Genomic DNA, 14,333 nt, shown 5'->3' with positions numbered 1-14,333 from the left:
TACCCACCATCCAATGAGGAGGGGGGAGTCATCATCCAGCGATGTTCACAATAGCCTGTGTTGTATTGGAGGGGGCTCCTGTAAGGACTGGGGGGCGCTAGGGAGGCTGCTGCACAAAGAAGGTTTTTTTACTGTCATGCAAAGAATGCATGATGGTAAAAAAAAGCCTTGAATCTTTAGAACCACTTTAATTACCATCTTAATCAGCCACTGATCCGAATGAGGTGGCAACCCTATTGCCATCTCATCCCTTTTAAAACCGAACGCATATTAATTACACAGGTTCTGTGGCAAACTTAATGCCGGTAAGGCACTAAGTGAGCTTTAACCTCCACCTTTAGCCTGGGTTCACATATATGCGGTGCGGTATATCGCATGTGATTCGCACAGGAACCGCACCGCATTCCTGCGCAAATCACATGCGATTTGTGTGCGGTGCGATTGGAGCCATACATTTTGTATGGCTCTAATCGTACCGCACCAAAAAGGTGCAGAACTTTTTATGGTCCGCACTAGAATCTGATCACATGGGTATTCACAGCTATGCGATCCGATTCCGCTTTTTGGGGTGTTGTTAACTTGGCATACCCACCTGCAGCGGTTTGCATGAACGGGGTATGATTCTGATGCGGTGCGGAATTCGCACAGAAAATGCTGCGCATTCTGCACCGCATCAGTGTGAACCAGGGTAAAGTGGTTGTAAACCTGAAAAATCACAATGAACACACCACATTATTCAGCAGAGCAGGACAAGTAATCTGTCCCCAGTCTGTCAGGGAAAGGAGCAGGCAAGTGGCCCCATCTCCAGCTGCTTCATTTATAGATATCTCTTCCCCAATTCCTCCTGCTGCCCCTGGGTTGGCTGTTTTGTGCCTCAGCATTGAGGAGGTGGTGCCCATCCAGGCGTCTGCACAGGACTGTGACATGCATGACCATTGCCACTGACGTGTGCGCACAGCGGGGAGTTGTGTATGTGCATTAGTACACCCACCATGCGTGCTGTTATCCTAAGCAATAAAGATTTGTCCTCCTACCCCTCAATTACATAGCTCATTAACCACTTGCCTACCGGGCACTTATACCCCCTTATTTACCAGGCCAATTTTCAGCTTTCAGCGCTGCCGCACTTTGACAATTGTGCGGTCATACAACATTGTACCCATATGAAATTTTGATCATTTTTTTCTCACAAATAGAGCTTTCTTTTGGTGGTATTTAATCGCCACTGGGCGCTTTACTTTTTGCGCTATAAATAAAAAAAGTGCAAAAAATTTGAAAAAAAAAAAAGTTTCTTTGTTTCTATTATAACATTTTTTAAACAGGTATTTTTTCTCCTTCACTGATGTGCGTTGATGAGGCAGCACTGATGGGCACTGATAGGCGGCACTGATAGGCAGCACTAAAGGGCACTGATAGGCAGTACTAATGAGGTGGCACGGAGAGGTGGCACTGATAGGTGACACTGATGATGGGTACTGATAGACGGCACTGACTGGCATCACTGCTGGGCACTGACTGGCACAACCCCTGGGCACTGGTGGGCGGGCACTGGTGGGCGGCACAGGTGGCTGGGCACAGGTGGGTGGCACTATAGAGTGGCACAGGTGGGCGCACTGCTGGGCACAGGTGGGCGGAGCTAGTGGGCGCACTGCTGGGCACAGGTGGGCGGAACTTGCGGGTGGCACTGCTGGGCACCGATCATCAGGGCACTGATAATCAGTGCCCTGATGATCGGTGACGATCCCCGCTCTGACAACTGCCGGTTCTCGGCAGTACTTTCCTCACGATCTGACAGCGTGATGAAAGTGCAGCCGAGAACCGGCACTTGCATTTCCCTCTGATCAGCATGTCATTGGACACCGCTGATCAGGTGGTAAAAGGCCGCTGTGATTGGCCTTTTACCACATCACGTGATCAGCTGTGTCCGTAGGACACAGCGTTCACGGAGATCGCCGGGTGCGCACCCCCTGGGAGGACGTCATATGATGTCCACTCAGAACTGGCCGGCCGCAGTGTAGCCGTCGGCAACTAGTTAAGGCCCCTGTCACATGCGGCAGAATCCTCCTGCTATCTGTTTGATCAGGAGGGAATCTGTCTGCTGATTCCCACTGAGCAGGTGGACAACAGATGACATGGACACTGCCTGCTCTCCTCTATGGATGGCTGGATGTAAACGGAAAGGCTGTCTTTTTACACCCGATTGCTATCTGAACACACCCTTTTTCTTCCATTTTTAAATGCTGCTATTTGGCACCCTTTTGGTAGTATGAGGGATTTTTGTTTTCTTCATTTAAGGGCCTGCCTAAGGGTAAATTCACACATAGTGGGGTGAGAGACATTTTAATGCATTGTAAACTCCTATCAACGCAAAGGACACATAGAAAACGTGTGTGTGTGTGTGTGTGTGTGTGTGTGTGTATGTGTGTGTGTGTTTCCCCAAAGTAGTACAATGTTACTATGGTAACATAATACTACTTTGGTCATAGTTTAATATGAAAAGAAAATCTTGAAAAAAGTAATACAAAATTAATTAAAATAAAAAAACAATTGAACAAAATGTATTTATTTTTTCATACTGTCACCAGTCCGTGTCCCTGATCACCGCCACACCAGTTATATGATGATGCTGTACTGCACTGGTGACAGTATGTAAAGAAAAAAAAATTGTGAAAATAATTTTTTTAAATTCATTTTCCAAAAAAATTACAACTTACAAAAACTCTCCATGCTTCTTATGAAATACGTCGGACTGTCTACTTTGCAAAAAGTGGTTATTTGGGGGATATCTGTACTGTCCTGACATTTTTGGGCCTCAACAAATTAGATTGGCTGTCAGTACTTCAGGATTGATCAATTTTCAGATATATCCCATAGTTTGTGAACTCTATAACTTTCCTACAGGCTATTTATTTGCAAATTTTTATAACAGAAGCCATAACTTTTTTTTTTTTTTTTTTTTTTTTTTAATTTAGGAAAAAATAAAAACCCCAGTGGTGATTAAATACCACCAAAATAAAGCTCTAGTTGTGTGAACAAAACGATAAAAATGTAGTTAGGGTACAGTATTGAAGGCCGTGCAATTGTCATTCAAAGTGTGAGCATGCTGAAACCTGAAAATTGGCCTGGGCAGGAAAGGGGTAAAAGTGTCTGGTATTGAAGTGGGTAAAATTGAATGTCTAAAGCAATATACAGTTTTTCGAACGACATTCTTCCATTCATCAAATGTGTAAAGAATTTTTGTATGACTTTTCTTCTGAATATTCTCTGCCGAAAATCTACACGTGTATGGCCAGCTTAAATCAAGGGAAAAAAAATTTGAATTCAATTGATATCTTTTCAAAATCTGTCAAGGGGCAGGCAGAAAAACTGTAGTTGCTGACCTTTTTAAAAAATGGATACTTATCTGTCCCTCAATCCCACAGTGTCCCCTCCGCAGCCAGTCAGTGTGGGCACCCAGCTGTGACATCTTGCAGCCTCACAGCCAAGTGCGCACGTGCAAGTATCGCTTTGCTTTCTGAATGGTATCGTAGTCTTCTGGGACCTGTCATGTGTCCCAGAAGACTATGGAGGGAGGACAACTTCCACTTCCAATCGCCTTAGGCAATTGCAGTGGGAGCGGGTACCTGTCAATTTAGGGTACCTGTTACCACCCCCCGCTCCCCAAAGGTGCCAATCCTGAGCGGGGGACTTGTCTTTAAAAACGGAATTCCTCTTTTGGGTGGAGCTCCACTTTAAATTTGTTTTTGAATGTTTGTTCGATTTTTGTTTTTGAATCGAATTTCAGCCAAGTTTTGTTTTTTTGTTTTTAATTCGGAACTCGAATACATTCGAATCTCTGAATAACGAAAAAATTAGAAATTCAAAACGAACCGCACATTTCTAGCTGATAAGCAAAATAAACTATCTTGGAAATAACTTTACATCTAGCTCTATATTCCTATCCAGTGCTATATTTCTTCTACATTTCAAATGTAAGTGGACTGCTCTGTGTTCATATTGAACTTGACTTCCAATAACCTTTGATCTTGCAGTTGGTATATGATGTGTTTTGATGAGCAATTTCCTCCTTCTATAGTCAACATTTAAAGGTCTTCCCCGAAGAGACAATGAAAAAAGGAGAAAGAAAAAGGACGTAGTTACTACAGAGACTGTAGAGAAACATCCTCTCCAAAGCAGGTACATATCTTCAATGGGTTGTAAAAGGTGACTTTAAAAAGTTGGCCATTGTGGCCACTTGGGTTTATCTGAACAATATACTTTGCACTGATATTCTCGTGTGGGTTTTTTTTTTTTTTTTCCCTTTGCTGTCTTCTTTGGACTTTGCATCCTCACCTATAAGCTCATCCTTTATTCCTACCTAGGTTCTGAGAAAGAGAGGCTCAATACATAATTGGTTTTGACTTTATACCTTTCTCTACAAGAGTTTGTGTAGGGCAGTGTTCACTTGTGACACCTTGTTACTTTTAGCACAATTTGACATTTTCAGATATTGCTTTGTTCTCTCAAGTGTATTTTTGCTCATCATGAATTTGAGGTATAGCTTCCTAGCATGTGTACATTATTATTATACAGGAATTGTATAGCGCCAACAGTTTGCTCAGCGCTTTACAATATAAAGGGAGACAATACAGTTCAATAGAAGAGGGTTAGGGCCATGCTTCTTGGAGCTTACAATCTAAGAGGAAGGGCTGGTGGTACAAAAGGTAATAACTGTGTAGGATGAACTGATGGGAGGAATAGAAGATTGGAGAGACAGCACAAAGCCTATCCCACCTTCAGCTAAGCATTGATAGTGTGATCTCTGTAACTTACAGTTGTAATGAGATAGCGTTAACTCCAATCTCCATTAGATACCACAGTCAGTGACTCAATTGAGGATGATATCTTGTAAGAATCTCTCAGTTTATGGAATAAACTTCACAAGATCTACAACAATGAACATCTCATGGGTCAAAAGATCATAATATGCTCTGCTTCATGATATGAGGCTAGAAGCTGCAATGCACTTCTGGGAAAAGGGGAGGGCTATCTATACAGCAAGAACTAACCAGAGGAAAGGGAGGAGCAGAGACAAAATATAGAGAACACTTAAAGGCATATAGCAGTCATGTGAAACATGACAGGCTTCCCTGAAGAGATGGGTTGTCAGAGATTGCCTAAAAGTGGACAGAGTACATGGTTTGTTATACTGCTATATTCTTTTGATTATTACAGCTTTGTCTGAGGCTTATGTGCTCTTATATGCCTATGCCGTCTTTATAGGACCATGTTTTCTACTGTGTTCTTTATAAAATTAATTTATAAAAAAAAAAGTTGATGATCTCCCAGGGGCAAACTGACCATTTGGAAACTCGGGCACTGCCCGGGGGTCAGTAGGGGGCCCCATGAGATGCCCCTGGTACTTTATTTTTTTATTTTTTAATTTTTTTTTTTAGACTTTTTTTGAGTTTGGGCAAGGACACGAGCCCCATGATCCCCTATTGCCCGGGGGCCCCATGAGTTGTCAGTCTGCCCCTGATCATCTCATAAGCATGCAGTCAGGGTCATATTTGCCCTGCATGCGGGGGTACCTTTTCACATGGTGAATGCTCATCAATGCCCGGCAGCAGGCGAAGACTGCGGTCATGGGAAAAATCTAAAGCTGTGTAGATTTTCATTCGAGAATATTCATAAGAAAAGTTGTGCGAAAACTCTTTGAATGGACGAATGTCGTTAGAGAATTTTCTTTTTGCATTTAAAATTCGCGTTTTAAAATGAATGTAATTTCTGAATGATCCCCTCATATACTGGCTGAAAAATTGTTTGATCGAAAAGTTTTCCTTCCTGCCCCTTTGAATTTTTCCCGTCACCGTGGTTGAAAACAAACATCGATTTGACCCCACTAACGATTAGAAAATCAAACTACTATTCTTGAAACGAAAATCTATACATGTTTGGCCAGCTTAACAGTAAGGTAGTTCCCCAAATTAGTGATGAGCTTTCACTGTGTGCAGTAAAAGTACTCTGAAAATGTGGTGTCCCATGTCACTACAGTCTAACTTCAGCAGTTATTGCATTAGGAGGGACATGCTGAGCCTGCGCCCACTCCACCAATCTAGCGTACCTCTGTTGCCTCACTCCCAGAAAAAGAATGTGGTCCTGCTGCATACATACTGCGGACCTCATGCGTGCTCACTATGATCTCCTTTGTTTCCTGTACCTTGTGGCCAAATCGTGGATCTCCATAATGCTGGTCTGCTCCCAGTTGCTATGGGAGGCTGACCACTCACTTGGGAGCCAAATGGCACCAACACCCTCCCCCCCCCCCCCCCCCTTGCTACTGGAGGACTTTCCACCTTACCAGGTACCATGTCTAATGACTTGCTATTTGTGTCTTAAACTTCTGCTTGGTTACTCTAAGCAACTGGTTTTATCTTCCTTTTTTACTTGCTGAGTTAAACCCGTCCTTAATGTAATGTGACTTCATACTCCATTGTGATTTACAGACCTTGGCCCTTAAGATACACCAGAACCAACATGCACCCCTTTAACTATTTTGAGCCTGGTATGAAATTATTCAAAGATAAGTTCACATTTTGTAACATGTTACACTCGCATTCAGGGTATGACATGTTACTGTTGCAGCAGCCCCACAATATCTTCCCCCACCCCCCATTCCCCGGGGCAAGCCAGAGATCCTCTCCCTGCACCCACTGTCACCATTATATAAAAAAAAAAAAAGACAGTGCGGGGCTCCTTCCACCATGTCACATCATTCATTGAGTTCTGTGCACGGGAGAACTACAAGTACCGACAGCATTTTGCGGATGTCATCTTGTACTTCTCATTGAACTACCAGGGTGCTGATGAGTGCTTTTAGGTAGTTGATTGAGTTCTTGTCATTCAGCAACTGCATCCCCATATGAGGTATGAGCATACAGGTACACTGACAGTGTGAAGGAGCCTTGCATTGCACCCACAATCTGCTGATCATGGCAGCAATGCTTTCTAGGCTCCTAGTAAATTAAAAAAACAAAAAACATTTAACGTAACTTTATTAGAGAAACTTCAACAATACAGCTCAATATGAACGAATCCAATCCCTAGTCCTAACTACAGTTGTGTGGCTGCACAGCCATACCTCCTGTGGACTGGTAGTCCAGGCAGGTAGTCTCCCTAGCTTGGGTGTCCTCTGGAACTCTGGTGCCATGGTGCAGCAGTCCCTCCCACGAGTCAAGGCAAGAAGGAGAAAATCAACCCAAAACCGCTGCCCCCCCCCCCCCCCCTTTTTTTTTTTTTTTTTTTTTTAATTCCTCACAGGTGGGCTGGCTGCGACCCACAAGCCTGGGACCCTCTAGCCTGGGCTAGCTGTTAACTTACTTAATACTAAAGGTTAACTGTCACTATTTGAGAGCCATGTGTCTTCCTAGAAAGAAATGCTTCTTGTACTGTGGATCTTGAGGACTTTAACCAACCAGTTCTGCTGATTGTTTCACAGAAATCATTAATCTACTTCCTCACTACTAAAAAGCGTATGGGGAAAAAAAAATCTTGCAGTAAAGTAGCCTTGCCCAATGTTAGTGTTACTAATCCCAGAATCCTGCGTTCACTATATTGGGTCTTCCACAATACACAGAACATGGACATGCAATTATTGTAGTAAATATAATCTGCTAAATACAATCAGCAGTTAGAGCAGTCTGTGTCCAGACAACATGTTAAAGCTTGTAGGAGTTTTCATTTTGCTCTAGGAGGATGCAGAACCCCTGACGTCTGTCTGGACAGTGCTGATTGTCACTGTGCTAATCAGATGCACTCTCCCAAGAAAAAAAAACCCTCTAGCAATACACACCAAACTGAGCATGTGCAAAGTGTCTCTACAGGATATGTCTTATCAGAAGATAGGAGAGGATCAGAGAAGTCAGGATCAAACTGCGTTTTTACACGGGATTAACCCCTTAGGTTCCACAGGGAGTATAACAAGCATGCTTTACTACATATACACACTGATTTTATTGTTGTAGGTTTGGTAACCCTTTAACTATGAGGATGTCTAATAAGGTGAAGCTTCTTTCCAGAAAGTTGAAGAAAGGGTACAAGTGCTGCACTTTTGTCCAGCATCTATGCCTGCTTATCTTATACCATTTAATCAATTACCTCTTTCTGATCACTTTCTCTAATTTTAGTCATTCACAATTAAGGTCCATTTCAATAAACTTGCTATACTAAATGCTAAAGTCTCATCCTCCATGCCACCTCCCTTTCTTATCCATCCTGCCCATCTATTACTCTGGTTCTTGTGCACTCCTACGTAATCCTGCTTGCCATTTCCTACTGCTTTTTTCAGCACTTTGATCCCATATGTTCAGCTCTCGATTGCTCCCGTACTGGTCTTTACTGTACTCTTTCCACTCTGGCCTGTATCCCGACTATATCCATTATGCAGGGCTTTTTTTTTTTTTTCTCACAAAATTAGGTGGAACTCCCTCCTTCTGAGTCTCCACCCCCTGCCCACCTCAGAGCACCATCCCTTGCTTCCATACCCCACTCATCTTTGCAGTGCTAAGTAGTTGATGTGATTTAATGATCACAAAGAAAGCAGTAAAATAGACCCCCCCCCCCCCCCCCCAAGATCAATGGACCCCTGCTACTAAATACCACAATAGACCCCTAGCAGTAGGAACCGATCTGCCAGCATCAATCCACTCACCAGCAGCAATAGGCTCCCTCCCTCAACAGTAGATCCCTTCCAGCAACAACCGACCATCAACAATAGACCGCCAAGCAAAAATAGAGCAGTTGGCATCAATAGACCTTTCAGCACCCCTTGCCATTACATACATTCAGTGCTGGAAAGGCCAGAACTGCATTCCCACTGGGAACAAAGCCTTGCCATTATGTAGTATTAAACTGCATACCTGTAGGTAAAAATGAACAATGTGAGGACCTGAACAGAGGAGCAGTGATGTGGAGGAACAGAGATCACATTCTCTGCCTTGTTCCATCAGGTCTTCTAAACCTAAAACTAGTGTAGCATTTGTCTCCGAAGGAGCTGCTGAGAATATGCCCAGGTCCTCCCAAATTGTACAGAGGCTGCCAGTTGCACAAGCACAGTCCCATGCACACTGAAAATTGGAAGCTTCTTTCAGAGGCATGCGATAGTATTTAAATTCTCAGCTCAGGATACCATAGGCCAATGCAATCAATCACTGCTTCATTCACTACAGTGGAGCCAAAAACGTAACGTACCAAGCAGCCTAACTAGAGGCAAGTGCTACATTGGGATGGCCTGATGCACAAGTAGCAGTTTCCTCTTGCATTAAGCAGCTCTGCCCACTGATTTTATAGCCAATCCAGTGGATTTGTATTTACATTTCCATTGCCCAGTTATGTTAGGAAACCTATTACTGTAAATTCTTCTAAGGCTTTGTATTTGAAATCGCTAGAAATTTTGCTTGCTGATTACACATGCAGGAAGCAGGGAAATGTTTGTTCACTGCAGAAACTGATTTGAAATGGAACCATGCATGCACTGCATACCTGTTAGCCCTCATTTGGGGGGGAGACCAAAGAGCTGTCCAAGGACACCAGAAACAAAATTGTAGACCTGCACTAGGCTGGGAAGACTGAATCTGCAATGGAACCATGCATGCACTGCATACCTGTTATCCCTCATTTGGGGGGGGGGGGGGGGGGGCTTTGACAAATGTTTAGGATATTGCACTAAACCTGCAGGTAAAGAAGATAATCTGAACCTTTGCTAAGTGGAAGAGTGGGTTTGATAAAGTTGGCATTTCCTCCACCCAGGATAGGGCCTTTGAACAGAGGGATTTCTCTTCCTGAGAAATTAACCAGTAATTTTGGAGAATTGGAACTAATGCAACCAGCATATAACCTTTAGCCATAAGTATACAGAGGTACACCAGTGTGGAAATAATGCAGGCTTTATATAAGAAAAGATTATTGGAGCATACATTCAATATACAAATGGGTATGATCATCAGAGGGCCCAGAAGAGTCCTTGTGGTATTGTGCACATATACAGTACCCAGGTATATAAAGTTAGTTATTAGTGATATGTCCATATAAATGTTTAAGCAAAGGGGCCCCTAATGATGATCATGATGTGGCATTCGTCTTGGTGTCCGTGACATGAAGCCAAGATCAGTGGTGATGAAGACTCTCCGGCTGTTTGAAAAGCTGCATTCCAGGTTAGTTGTCCATCAGCAGAGACCGTGGTGTGGCGCTGGAACTCAGTTAGCCTAATATTCTGCATCTTTAATCCCTAATAGTTTCTAATCTGCCATGCAACCGGACCTCTGATCTCCAGAAGTGGCCATCCTAACCTGGCTCTAGCCTATGCTGATTATTTAGCCATGAGCTGAAATTGGTTATCGAATCGAAGACCAGAAGGGACAGGGTTAACTTGCATAACAGGAGCTGCAAACAAACTATATTGCAATAAACAGGTTCACCTGCTAATATATTGGAAGATGACCATTACATACTTACAGTAGCGCAGACCTAGCCATCTGGCACTGTGCATGAGGGCGAATAGCAGGACAGAGGTATACAGTGGGGCAAAAAAGTATTTAGTCAGCCACCAATTGTGCAAGTTTTCCCACTTAAAAAGATGAGGCCTGTAATTGGCATCATAGGTATACCTCAACTATGAGACACAAAATGAGAAAAAAAATCCAGACAATCGCATTGACTGATTTGCAAAGAATTTATTTGCAAATTATGGTGGAAAATAAGTATTTGGTCACCTACAAACAAGCAAGATTTCTGGCTCTCACAGACCTGTATCTTCTTCTTTAAAAGGCTCCTCTGTCCTGCACTCACCTGTATCAATGGCACCTTTTTGAACTTGTTATCAGTATAAAAGACACCTGTCCACAACCTCAAACAGTCACACTCCAAACTCCACTATGGTGAAGACCAAAGAGCTGTCGAAGGACACCAGAAACAAAATTGTAGACCTGCACCAGGCTGGGAAGACTGAATCTGCAATAGGCAAGCAGCTTGGTGTGAACAAATCAACTGTAGGAGCAATAATTAGAAAATTGAAGACATACAAGACCACTGAACATCTTCCTCGATCTGTGGCTCCATGCAAGATCTCACCCCGTGCGGTCAAAATGATCACAAGAGCGGTGAGCAAAAATCCCAGGACCACACGGGGGGGACCTAGTGGATGACCTGCAGAGAGCTGGGACCAACGTAACAAAGGCTACCATCAGTAACACACTATGCTGCCAGGGACTCGGATTCTGCAGTGCCAGACGTGTCCCCCTGCTTAAGCCAGTACATGTCCGGGCCCGTCTGAAGTTTGCTAGAGAGCATTTGGATGATCCAGAAGAGGATTGGGAGAATGTCAGATGAAACCAAAATAGAACTGTTTGGTAGAAACACAACTCGTCGTGTTTGGAGGAGAGATAATGCTGAGTTGCATCCAAAGAACACCATACCTACTGTGAAGCATGGGGGTGGCAAAATCATGCTTTGAGGCTGTTTCTCCGCAAAGGAACCAGGATGACTGATCCATGTACAGGACAGAATGAATGGGGCCATGTATCGTGAGATTTTGAGTGCAAACCTCCTTCCATCATCAAGGGCATTGAAGATGAAACGTGGCTGGGTCTTCCAACATGACAATGATCCCAAACATACCGCCTGGGCAACGAAGGAGTGGCTTCGTAAGAAGCATTTCAAGGTCCTGGAGTGGCCTAGCCAGTTTTCAGATCTCAACCCCATAGAAAACCTTTGGAGGGAGTTGAAAGTCCGTGTTGCCCAGCGACAGCCCCAAAACATCACTGCTCTAGAGGAGATCTGCATGGAGGAATGGGCCAACATACCAGCAACCGTGTGTTCCAACCTTGTGAAGACTTCCAGGAAACGTTTGACCTCTGTCATTGCCAACAACGGATATATAACAAAGTATAGAGATGAACTTTTGATATTGACCAAATACTTATTTTCCACCATAATTTGCAAATAAATTCTTTCCAAATCAGCCAATGTGATTGTCTGGATTTTTTTTTTCTCATTTTTTTGTCTCTCATAGTTGGTCTACCAATGATGCCAATTACAGACCTCTCATCTTTTTAAGTGGGAGAACTTGCACAATTGGTGGCTGACTAAAAACTTTTTGATCTGAATCCTTGTGACAGATACAGTGGGGCAAAAAAGTAATGGGAAGCTACAGAAAATGGCCAGAACACAGGAATAATTGTCTAATGGTCTCTGCTTCAGGCTTGGATAAAAGACAACAGCAGCTCCTGTATGTGTACATATGGCCTTCAAAAACCTCTCTAATCTGCCTTCCTCTGTGGGGTTTTTAATCCATCCAGCAGGGACAGGAAGTAGAGGACAGCAGATCCCTACACCTGCATCATTGAATAAGGTAAGAACCTTAGGAACCAATAGCTTTGTGGATATCACAGGCCTGGAAGCTTTCAGTAACTCGTATAGAACCTTACAAACTGGGTAGAATAGTTTTATTAAATTACCTTTCCTGATTTATACAGAATAAACAAGTAAGTTAACTACTTAAAGTGGACCTGATCTCAAAGTGACCAAGTGAACGAGTTACTGTGGTTTTTATAGGGAGCATCTAGATTAGTGCATTGTGACTAAACGGTAGCCTCTAACTGTGTGAATATAAGTGTGTGTGTATATGTGTGTATGTATGTGTGTGTGTATGTATATATATAATATTCTATACACCCACTGTATTGGGAAACCCCTCCAAATCATTGAATTCAGGTATTCCAATCACCTCCATGGCCACAGGTGCATAACTTCAAGCACCTAGGCATGCAAACTGCTTCTACAAGCAGTAGTTGTCTGACTGCATTGTGTAGTTTGGAGGGGGGATTATGGTGTGTGTGTGGGGGGGGGGGGTTTATCAAAGGTTGGGCTTGTCCCCTTAGTTCCACTGAAGGGAACTCCTTAAGGAGTCAGTATACCAAGACATTTTGGACAATTTCATGCTTCCAACTTTGTGGGAACAGTTTGGGGATAGCACCTTCCTGTTACAACATGACTGTGCACAAAGCAAGGTCCATAAAGACATGGATGAGCGAGTTTTGGGTGAAGGAACTTGACTGGCCTGCACAGAGTCCTGACCTCAACCCAATATAACACCTTCGGGATGAATTAGAGTGGAGACCCGAGCCAGGACTTCTCGTCTGGCATCAGTGCTTGACCTCAAAAATGCGCTTCTGGAAGAATGCTCATACATTCCCATAGATGCACTCCTAAACTTTGTGGACAGCCTTCCCAGAAGAGTTGAAGCTGTTATAGCTGCAAAGGATGGGCCAACTCAATATTGAACCCTAGGGACTAAGACTGGAATTCCATTAAAGTTCATGTGTGTGTGTAAAGGCAGGCGTCCCAATACTTTTGTGTGTGTAATCTAGGCAAAGCCCTGTCTTTACTACGATGGCCACCTTTACCCCAAGATATAGTGAAGAACAAGGTATGGCAAGTCTGTATCTGGGAAAGCTGTAAGGAGCCCACATGCAATATTGGTGACTAATCATTTTAACTGTGTTTCTCTTTGTTAGGTGGGCTCTTTGGTTCTTTAAAAATGTCAGAAGCCAGCCATGGCAGTGTAATTTACGTCTTGTGACAACATTCAACACAGTGGAAGACTTCTGGGCGTATGTATATCAAAGCACTGTAGTCCATTTATAAGTTAAAGCATCCACTTTAAATTATATATATATATATATATATATATATATATATATATATAATTTTCATCTGATTTGTTCAGTTTGCATTTATTTGATTCCATGTCTTTTTGATATACTAAATGGAATGTGTTTTACTACAGTCAGGGTTGAACATGAATGGGAATTGAGCACAAGACTTTGCCTATGCCTTATGCCTGATGCACATGTTGTTGTGTGTGGGGGGGGGGGGGGGGGGGGGGTTTTTCTTTTTGTTTTTTTTTCCAGCAGATTGAATGGAGGGGGGGGGGGAGTGATCACTGTACTAGCCAAGCGATATCTCTCCTACTATGCCTTTGTGTTCTGACAGGGGGGACTTTTCCTGTCCAATATTCGGACTGTGTGCACCCAGCGTTTGAAACAATCATCCTTTTTAAAAAGTACCGTCATTTAGTCTGAGTTTAGGGAGAACTGTTTGAGAGAACTTGCATGCCAATAAAGTAACTGGCCGGTCTCTCCAAGTGAAAAATTTATGGTAAGACCATTGTAACTGTTTGTCAGCGGTAATAGTGAGGGTTAGGTTAAGTTCTAATCGGGCTTGGTCAAGTTTTAACCAATAAATCCGGATTCTGTTTGTGTTGAGTAACAAGGTCAGTGTATACTTGAGTTTTAGTT

General features: G+C 43.2%; 1 protein-coding gene across 1 annotated transcript in view; it reads left to right on the top strand.

Moving 5' to 3' along the window:
- Positions 1-14,333, top strand: part of LOC149471172 (eukaryotic translation initiation factor 4E-like) — a 28,752-nt gene that overhangs the window by 2,419 nt on the left and 12,000 nt on the right. The window contains exons 2-3 of the mRNA XM_089652730.1: positions 4,076-4,176; positions 13,551-13,646. Of these exons, the coding sequence (XP_089508856.1) occupies positions 4,076-4,176; positions 13,551-13,646 (197 nt within the window). The remainder of the gene's footprint in view (positions 1-4,075; positions 4,177-13,550; positions 13,647-14,333) is intronic.

This window comes from Staurois parvus, unplaced genomic scaffold (genome assembly GCF_062004578.1).
Source record: "Staurois parvus isolate SC_StPar_1 unplaced genomic scaffold, SC_StPar_1.0 ptg000025l, whole genome shotgun sequence".
NCBI lineage: Eukaryota > Metazoa > Chordata > Amphibia > Anura > Ranidae > Staurois > Staurois parvus.
This window is presented reverse-complemented; position numbering and strand designations above follow the sequence as displayed.